Below are 10069 nucleotides of genomic sequence, written 5' to 3' on the forward strand. Positions count from 1 at the left end.
TATTTCAAATAAATGCTGTTCTTTTGAACGTTCTATTCATCAAAGGATCTTGAAAAACATGCAGAACAACTGTTATATATGTATATTAAACTCTATATTGACCAGCATATCAGCCTATTATAATGATTTCTGAAGGATCATGTGACACTGAAGACTGGAGGAATGATACTGAAAATTTTAATAAAAGGTATTTAAATTGTAACAGTATTTCACAATATTAATGTTTTTACTGTATTTTAGATCAAATAAATGCAGCCTTGGGGAGCATAAAACATTTCAGACCCCAATCCTTTGAACGGTAGTGTATTTAAATGCTGAATTGCTAAATCATCCAAATGACTAATGTTTTTTTCCCCAAAAAGCAAATGTTTCTGCTGAATGAGCATCATTCACCTGCTTCGCCCTAGTTATTGTCCTCTACTCTAAACAATTTCATTTCCCCTTCTTGACTTTCATTGGTCTGAATCACTTCCTCTCTCATTTCATTCTGTCCTTGGAACCGTTTTACTTAACAATGTCATCAGCTCAGAACAAATCAACCCGGCAGGCGTGAAGATCATCTCACAGCACACGACAGAAAACACCTGAAACCCGTAAAAAAATAAATAAATAAAAACTCTAGGAATATGCAGTCATGGAAAAAGCATTGCAGACACCCCAAGCAAATATATATATTATATATATATATATATATATATATATATATATATATATATGAATAAATATGTAATTTATAATAAATAATATATAGAAATTATGCAGAATAATAAAATAAAATACATTTAAATGTTTAATCATTTATATTTTTATTATGTTATTCATATTAAAACATGCATAATTGATTAATAAATAAATAAACATACTACTTAATAATGAATGTATTATTCTGATTTGTGTTATTAATATTATTATAATTATTATTAATACTGATGTGACAAAAAAAATAATTTTTTTTTTACCTGAATACATCCTAGTTTTATTCAAAATAACCAGATTAGTTTGCAATTTTTGTCCATGACTGAACCCCATGCAAGAAAAACTCTGGCAGAAATAAGAAATTCACAGCAGTCTCCACAGCACACAGCGATTCTCATTCTCTTACCCACTGAGAACACCCAGCACAAGATTCAACACAAAAAACGAGCCCAGAATGATCAGACTAACAAAGTAGATCCAAGGCGTCTCCCAGCCAATGGCGTCATTCACCTACAAGGGCCCAAACAGGACGGTTAACCCGGAGAGAGAGAGAGTACATCTAGCTGAGAGAAACTCCATAGATGGGAGTTTAGTCTTGGGAGAGAGACAGAGAAAAAAAAGAAATGGATATCAGGGGAGAGAAAAGAGGAGCTGCTCACCCGCTCAACACACCCAGAACCAGGTTCAAGACGAAGAAAGAGCCGAAGATGACCAAGCTCACAAAGTACACCCAGGGCAGCTCCAACCCCATAGCATCATTCATCTGAGAGAAGAGAGGAGGAGAAGCAGGAAGAAGAGGGAAAGAGAAAATGAAAGAATGAAAGTATGAAACAGAAACTGTGAGAGGAAGGTTAAAAACAGGTCTAGAGAAGACGTTCTGCTCAAAATCAATCTGGATTTCAATTTTAACATGTTCAGATATTTTGAAGAAATACCAGAAGACTTTCACAAGTTTAACTTCTAATGAGAAATTTGAGTGTAGGATGAAGTCAATATAAAGGAAAGATAAAGGAGAAATCCCACACACTGTCAATAAAGTTGCAATAAATACTTAAATTATAATAAATAAATACTTTTTCCCCTCTAGGCTAGTCTGAATAAATTAATTAACATACACATCTTACACATATACATATATAATACACGGATGGATGGATGGATAAACTTATCTATTCTAGTCTGGATAAAATGCTGATATATATATATATATATATATATATATATATATATATATATATATATATATATATATATATATATATATATATATATATATATGAATGTATATGTATATGTATATATGTGTATATATATATATATATATATATATATATATATATATATATACACGCATACATACATGCATACTACATACAAAACGTTGTTTACATTGTTTATTTATAATTTTTTTCAGGAGGCAAACTGCATTAACGTGCACGCTGCATTACACATTATTTACATGTTCGATTATTGAACATGTCAAATAAGCAGCAACAAAAAAGCAGGGATTTATCTCAGGAAAAACCCATAGCGATTAAACACTAATCTGAATATTGCGAAGACACTTCCTCAGTGTATGGGGGTCCACGGGTAAATTTGGCTTTTTAAAAATCCATAAAGAGGTTTAAAAACAGCTACTAAGAATTTTTGGGGGGTGGTGATTCACAGGAAATCTAGGCTGTAAATCTATCTGGAGTTTATGCAGCTGTAAATGAACCATGTGCTGTGATGAAATGGAGGAAACATATTCCAGAGCATGATGTGAAAGGTGGGTGGATCTCATCAGAGCACACTGGTCAGTCACAGACTCTTGAGTTCCTGCTTCAGTGTGTGGGCTGCTAGTTTGAGCATCTCACACTCTCCTCAAAACAGTAATGACTGTATGAGCACTTCATCCTCTCCACACAAATATAATTACTGACTAGCATTCATTATACGCTAACAAGACGATGTGTGTGAAGTCTCATGCTAATACTAACCCAGTAGAGTACATCCGTCCAGCCCTCCATGGTGATGCACTGAAACACAGTGAGCATGGCAAACATGAAGTTGTCGAAGTTTGTGATGCCTCCGTTGGGGCCGTGCCAGCCCTCCTTACACACGGTGCCATTAATGGTACATGTGCGGCCGTGGCGGTTAACAGCGCACGGCGCAGGTTCGTCCTCTATCATGTCTGCACAGAGAGGAGAAGATCAAATATTAACAAGCATAATAGCTAAAAATCCTTGCAAGAAACAATTCCTATGAATCTCAATTTGTTGAAAATATGAATCTATATAATCGTCTCACATAATCTATGTAACAATCCTACATTACTGGAATTAAATCGGAAAATATGGAAACTATGTCAGAAATAGTTAGGGATAGACACATTAAAGGGATAGTTCAGCCAAAAATGAAAATTAGCCCATGATTTACCCACCCTCAAGTCATCCTTTCAGACGAATGCAATCTGAGATATTAAAAAATATCCTGGCTCTTCCAAGCTTTATGATGGCAGTGAATGGCCGTTTCTGTTTTGAAGTCCATAAAAGTGCATCTATCCATCATAAAAGTGCATCTGTCCATCATAAAAGTGCATCTATCCATCATAAAAGTGCATCTGTCCATCATAAAAGTGCATCTATCCATCATAAAAGTGCATCTATCCATCATAAAAGTGCATCTGTCCATCATAAAAGTGCATCTATCCATCATAAAAGTGCATCTATCCATCATAAAAGTGCATGATGGATAGATGCACTTTTATGGACTTCAAAACTTTAACGGCCATTCACTGCCATTATAAAGCTTGGAAGAGCCAGGATATTTTTTAATATCTCAGATTGTATTCGTCTGAAAGAAGAATGTCATATACACCAAGGATGACTTGAGGGTGAGTAAATCATGGGCTAATTTTCATTTTTGGGTGAACTATCCCTTTAAGAAGTCTAGGTGAGCAGAAGAGACGAATCTTACCGACTCCAAACTTTTGAACGCTAGTGAATCAACATTCATGTAAGGCACAGAGGTTTAACAAACCTGTTCCTTGATAATAACAGGTAGCGTGCATTTTCCCAATGAAAAGCTCCAAACCGATGATGGCGTAGATGATGATGACGAACAGAACCAGCAGGGCGATGTGGAGGAGAGGAACCATGGCTTTAATGATGGAGTTCAGCACCACCTGTAAACCTGAGGATATGCAAACGCACGTAAAAATGCAGATCCACAGCGTTCGGGTGCATTTAAGTCCAAACTTTCACATCTAGTTCCTATTGCATACACACAGACACACACTAGTGTCTTTAGGGCATTGAGTTTGACAGCTTGTTCTCAGAGAACGATCCTGAGGGGATGCAGCAAGGAATGCTGCGCTTTTCCCGCCATATGGCCACATCATGCGCCATCTCTCACCCAACATCCACCCCTCTGCGGGGGTCTGGAGCTCCGGGCGCTCGGAAGGGGAAACTGTCAAACCGCCTCATGATTAGTGTGGTGCAAAACGACATATTTTCGAAAATGACAAGTCAGTGCACTGCCTGAACGTCTTAACCCTTGAATATGTAATCAGCTTGATCAGATTTCTAAGGGGGCGTTTACTTTTTTTTTTCCTCCGAAATGGTTTTTACCTTGCTAAACATGTTGTCAGCACACTAATTAAAGATCTAAAATAAAACATTAATCTATATCACTGAGGGTTATTATCATTATCTAAAGCTAAAACCATCAAAAAAAAAAAAAAAAATACTTGAAACAAAATAAACATTAAATGAAATATAATATAAAAAACTGAAATATTTTATTTCTGCAAGTGTCCAAGGCAATATTTCTCATTTTCTTTTAGGGTGTGTTCACACTTGGCATGTTTGGTTTGATTAAAACAAACCCTGTGAGATTGCTCAGTTAGTGTGGTTCATTTGAATAAGTGTGAACTCTGACATCTGAACCCTGGTGCCACCAAACAAGCGGACCGAGACGCTGAAAAGATGGTCTCTGTCCACTTCCAAACGAACTCTGGTGTGATTCTACTGAAAACTCAATTCGGACCAAAGACATGTAAACGAACCAAAAACGGGACGTGCGACCATAAAAAGGACAGACTGCTGCTCAAGCATGCGTGTTTTTTCTCGTCATAGTCGTGATGTTGCCCATCACAGTTCGGTACATACATCTGAACCACCTTGCAGCAGATCTTCATTTGTGTGTGTGTGTGTGCCGAAGGGATTTCTGTCACTGTTTTGACTTTACACAAAAAACACTGGTCAAAACACCATCATATGTAGGCTAAACACATACAATAAGTGCATTTATCCCAACACACAGCATCGTTTTGGATGTTCTATAAGTTTCGTCGCAAAATATACGTAATAAAAGCCGACCAATCAGGTTGTGAACCTGAATCCCTATGCCTTTAGGTTCGGTAGGTTCGGTGTTAAAATGCCACTGTTAACACGAAGCGGGCCAGGACAATATGTTTTTTTTGGTCCGGACCAGTGAACAAGTGTAAACACACCTTAAGTTTAACTTGAGATACTAAAATAACTAAAACTAAAAGTAATAAATACAACTATATAGACACATAAAAAAACACCAAATTACTAAAACTTTAACTAAAGGTGAAAACATAAAATATACAACTTAAAATATTAACAAACTATAATAGTATATCAATGATACTAAAATAACACTGATATCACAATATTAGTGATTTATATTGTATACTCACTATATTTAAAGACCATAACCACTCTACTGTTATTTTTGCTATTAGTAACCGCTAATGCCGGATGTTTTTTTTCACTCACTGGGCACTCCTGAGACCAGGCGAAGCGGTCGCAGCACTCGAAAGGCTCTGAGGGCTTTGACGTCGAAACCTCCTGGTTTTCCTCCGTGGCCGTGCACGGGCGGGTGGGTTCCAACAATCTCCTTCTCCCCATCTTTGGTCAAAAGTTCCAAGACAACACTAAACAATCTACACACAAAAAAAAAAAAATGAATGGCAAAATAAATTAACACTCTGAAGAACAATGATGGTCAGTGATCAATCTGAAAAATAACTCAATGTCTCAAAATCATTCATTTAAAAAAAAAAAAAATTATCTTTACCTACACCATGTCATATGACCGTGCAGTTCAGTAAGCGCAATGATGGATTTAGACTGATTCAAAGCAAGAACTCCTTTGTTTAAAGATTCATTAGAAGATCCTGTTCAAAAGAGTCATGTGAAAGCACCAGCACCATTGTTACTTTACTATTTATATACTATTATAGTATTGATTAATATTTTGAATTAGCTTTATTTTTCATATTTTCAGTTTTCATTTTAACTTTCAGTAATTTTGGATTGGCTTTTGGTGTTTTTAAATATTTAATTTTAGGATCAATCTATATTTATTTAAGTTTTATTTTTAGTAATTTTAGAATTGAAAATTTTGTTTTCATTATTATATTTTAGTTCAATGTCAAGGCAATATTTCTTGTAATTTAAGGGAAGTTTATGTTTTTCATCTAATATTTATATTTTATTTTATTTCAGCTTTATTACAATTATCTAAAACATTTTGAATTGTTTTAGTTAAACAAAACTAGTGCAGTCCAGGATTTTTATTTTTTCTGTGTAGCAAACAACAAAAAATCTTGCCATTATTTTAAGATATATTATCTTTTTATTTTACAACATTCAACTTAGAACTTATTCTAGAAAATGCTGTATGCTCTATTAAAATATAAGAAATTCCTATATAAAAAAAGTCTAGTTATAATAAATTAATATATAAAAGAATTACATTCTTTGAAAATAATAACATTTTTGCTTTATTTATTGATCTAAAGTAGCAAGATAATAGCTGAAATATCAAAACATATTTGGATTATAAAAGAGAAAAAACACTTTCAGCATCACATGACAGCATGACCTTTCATGAATGTGCCAAAACATAAACAGCAAGACATTCAATCTGAACAACATCAGACAGCATCATCCGCTGTACACAAGGAAAAAGCAGCATGTGGTAACCTGAAATGACCATGGTGCACATCTGAAAAGTGATGTATGACAGGATCTCAACAACAGCAGATAAAATAGCAAAAAATAAATAAATATTCAAAGTATAAAATAAGCTGATTTTGAATGCATCTAAATCATAAAGCCTTATTAATGCCAGCGATTCATCTTTTAAAGTCAGCATGAAACAGATGTTGCGATAGTGTCTTCTGTCGTTTATCCGAGTGAAACAAGACAAAATTAGGGCGTGAATTGATTTTGTCAGGGGAACTGATTGGATGGTTGTGGTTTGCTATTGGTGGATCTCATGTGAGTGACAGGTTGCCCCGCCCTCTCGCCAGTAAACACGTCATCAGAAAAGAAAAGAGATGTTTCTATAAGAGGGAGGGGACATTATTTTGATTAAAGATTAGGAGGGCGCGTGGATAAAAATATACGAAAAAATAACGATGAGCACGGATAAACCATTTAAAATAAATACTGCAATATTCCATAAAAAACAAGACTTGATTTCATGGTGACTTTAAAGAGTGACTACCTATCTGTGAGTATTCGTGGCTAATTTGGGGCGGCTGCTCGGGAGCTGAAGATGAAGAGCGACAGCCTCGTGAACAGAGAGACGGGAAGGTGAAGAGAGAGAGGGAGACAGCTCTTTCTGCATGAGGCGAACTGATCGAAATGTGACCTAGCTGCCCAGTGGACTGTGTGTGTGTGTGTGTGAGTGAGGGAGAGTCATATAGAGATGCTGATGAGGAAGAAGAGGAGAGTGTACACAGTTTGAAATGATCTACAGAGAAGCGAACAAGACATCGGTGGTGAGAGATACAGATATAGAACGATAACACAAGTGGACAGAACCGTTAAAGCAGTTTCATATCGCACACGTAAGCCGTGTGCTTTTACTTTTTCACTTACAGACACACAAACACTTTCCATTTCATAAAATGATTGACTGAATCTGGATGATTTGAGCAGTTTATAGCCACAATGTACAGTATAGTGTCTGGTTAAATTTAAAGGAAAATCCAGGGGTCAATAAGAGTTAAGGTGTACACTACAAAAATGTACACTACTATTCAAAAGTTTGGGGTCAGTATGCTTTTTCAATGTTTCGAAGTCTCTTCTGCTCACCAAGACTGTACTTATTTGATAAAAAATACAGTAAAAGCAGTAATATTGTGAAATATTATTATAATTTAAAATAACTGTTTTTTAATACATTTAAAAATGTCATTTATTCCTGCCATTACTCCAGTCTTCAGTGTCACATGATCCTTCAGAATCATTGTATCATTCAGAAATTCTTAATTGTATATTTTAGAAAACTAAACGCAATAGTCTAGAAACAAAAATATTTGTCCATACTTTTCCAGACCTGGAAATTACTCAAATCAAATTCCATACTTTTCCAAACTGTGTAGGAACCATGTCTCTTTTGATCAATTTAATGCATCCTTGCTGATTAAAAGTTTAAGATAAAAAAATAAAAAAATAAAAAATAAAGTGAGACACATGGAAGTGAATCGGGTCAATCCGTAATGCTAAATGTTTTAAAAGTTAAAAGGCACAAATGATATGCTTGCTTGTTAAAGGAGAAGTTCACTTTTAAAATGAAAATTCTGTCATCATATTATCACCCTCATGTTGTTTCAAACCTGTATGAATTTCTTTCTTCTGCTGAACAGAAAGGAAGATATTTAGAAGAATATCAGTAACCAGGCAGTTTTTGGGTCCCATTGACTTCCATAGTATATTTTTTTCCTACTATGGAAGTCAATGGGACCCAAAAACTGCCTGGTTACTGATATTTTTCTAAATATCTTCCTTTCTGTTCAGCAGAAGAAAGAAATTCATACAGGTTTGAAACAACATGAGGGTGATTATATGATGACAGAATTTTCATTTTAAAAGTGAACTTCTCCTTTAACATGATTTTAGTGTTAAAAACACTTAGTCTGTGTAAAGTTAGATCCAATTTTACAACTTTGTTACCATGACTAAAACCATGTCTCAAATCTTAAAACAATCATAGAATTTATGAGATTTTTTGCTCAAATAATAAGTGAGTTTTAACAGAATTAAATTTTTTTTTAAATCCTCCCTAATTTGAGCTTTTTTTAATAAAATGAAGGATGAGTCAAGAAGAATATCTTTTTGTAGCAATCAACGTTAAGCCAGAGATGCCGCCGATCAAGCGTGTAACTTATAATGAACTCGGAAAATTCCTTTAATTATCATTTGGATGTACAGTACATGTGATCTCACTCTTCATGCTAATTACATTTCATGAATATCAAGTTTGTAATAATTCTCAAATGGAACACTCACGATAACCATTATACAATTTATAGACATTATTAAAGCAAATGCTGGCTATAGAAACCCAGAAACACTTTATTTTCTGTATCGTGAGGCAGTTGTGAGTGTGAAAGCACAACGTGAGCCTGATGGTGCAGTTACGCTGCTTTTGCTTACACTGCTTCTGAATGCGGTATGACACAGGCCTGCGGCACGGACACAAGAGGAGAGGCGTTCCTCATTTTATCTTTAGGCTTCTGCACCTTTTTTTAGGCTGATACTGTACAGTAGAAAGTGACAAGAAATTAAAACACTTAAATAAAAACCAGCCGGAAGAGGTGGACTCAAGGATTCTTCCTCTTCTACATCTTTAAAAAAGACTGGCCAGGAAGTGTGTTTTAAAAAAAATATAAATATATATTTCACCTGAAAATAAAGAGCGAGTTATACAGTCCACTCTAATCTAAAATCAAGAAATGCTCCAAAGAGGCTTGTACAATGACTATAATGAATAGAGAGAGACAGCAGCTCACGTCACTGGTTTATTTTACGGGTCTTTTCTGGGTCATTTAGCTGCATGAGGAGTGTGTGTAGGTGTGTGTGTGTTTTGGGAGTTGAGGAGAAGGTGAAGGGCCTCAAAGGAGGGAAATTAGTGAAAGTGACATTCCAGAGGATGCTGGGAAGAAAGACCAAAACAGAAAGAGAAAGAAAACACTGGCATATTTGGTCTGGTCTTTGTCCTTGCTAGTGCTGTCAATCGATTTAAAAAACGTAACTAACTAATAGCACATTTCTGTAATTAATAATTTTTTCATCAATTTTTTAATTGTAATAATTTCACATTTAATCTCTGAATTAATGTAAAACAACATAAAAACAGTATTATTTGATCTAACAGGTAGGAAATGTGTAGACATTGAATAAAATGATCAAATAAAGTTATAAAGTTTTCAAACACTTCAGTCTTCCCTGCAATATTTGTTTCATTAATTTTATTAAAGCTACAAATAAAATGATCGCATGCGTTAATGTTAATTTTGACAGCCTAGTCCTTGCTGAATAATTACAAAAAATCATAATGTTTGCAT

General features: G+C 34.8%; 1 protein-coding gene across 1 annotated transcript in view; it reads right to left on the reverse strand.

The window, feature by feature from the left end:
- The window catches only part of cacna1da (calcium channel, voltage-dependent, L type, alpha 1D subunit, a), an 88982-nt gene that overhangs the window by 51067 nt on the left and 27846 nt on the right, over window positions 1–10069 (reverse strand). Inside the window, exons 5-8 of the mRNA XM_079857976.1 lie at window positions 5484–5650; window positions 3718–3870; window positions 2676–2869; window positions 1356–1459 (exon numbers count right to left, since the gene is read on the reverse strand). Coding sequence (XP_079714102.1) covers window positions 1356–1459; window positions 2676–2869; window positions 3718–3870; window positions 5484–5650 — 618 coding nt within the window. The remainder of the gene's footprint in view (window positions 1–1355; window positions 1460–2675; window positions 2870–3717; window positions 3871–5483; window positions 5651–10069) is intronic.

The sequence above is a fragment of the Squalius cephalus genome (genome assembly GCF_949319135.1).
Source record: "Squalius cephalus genome assembly, chromosome: 22".
NCBI classification, from domain to species: Eukaryota; Metazoa; Chordata; class Actinopteri; order Cypriniformes; family Leuciscidae; genus Squalius; species Squalius cephalus.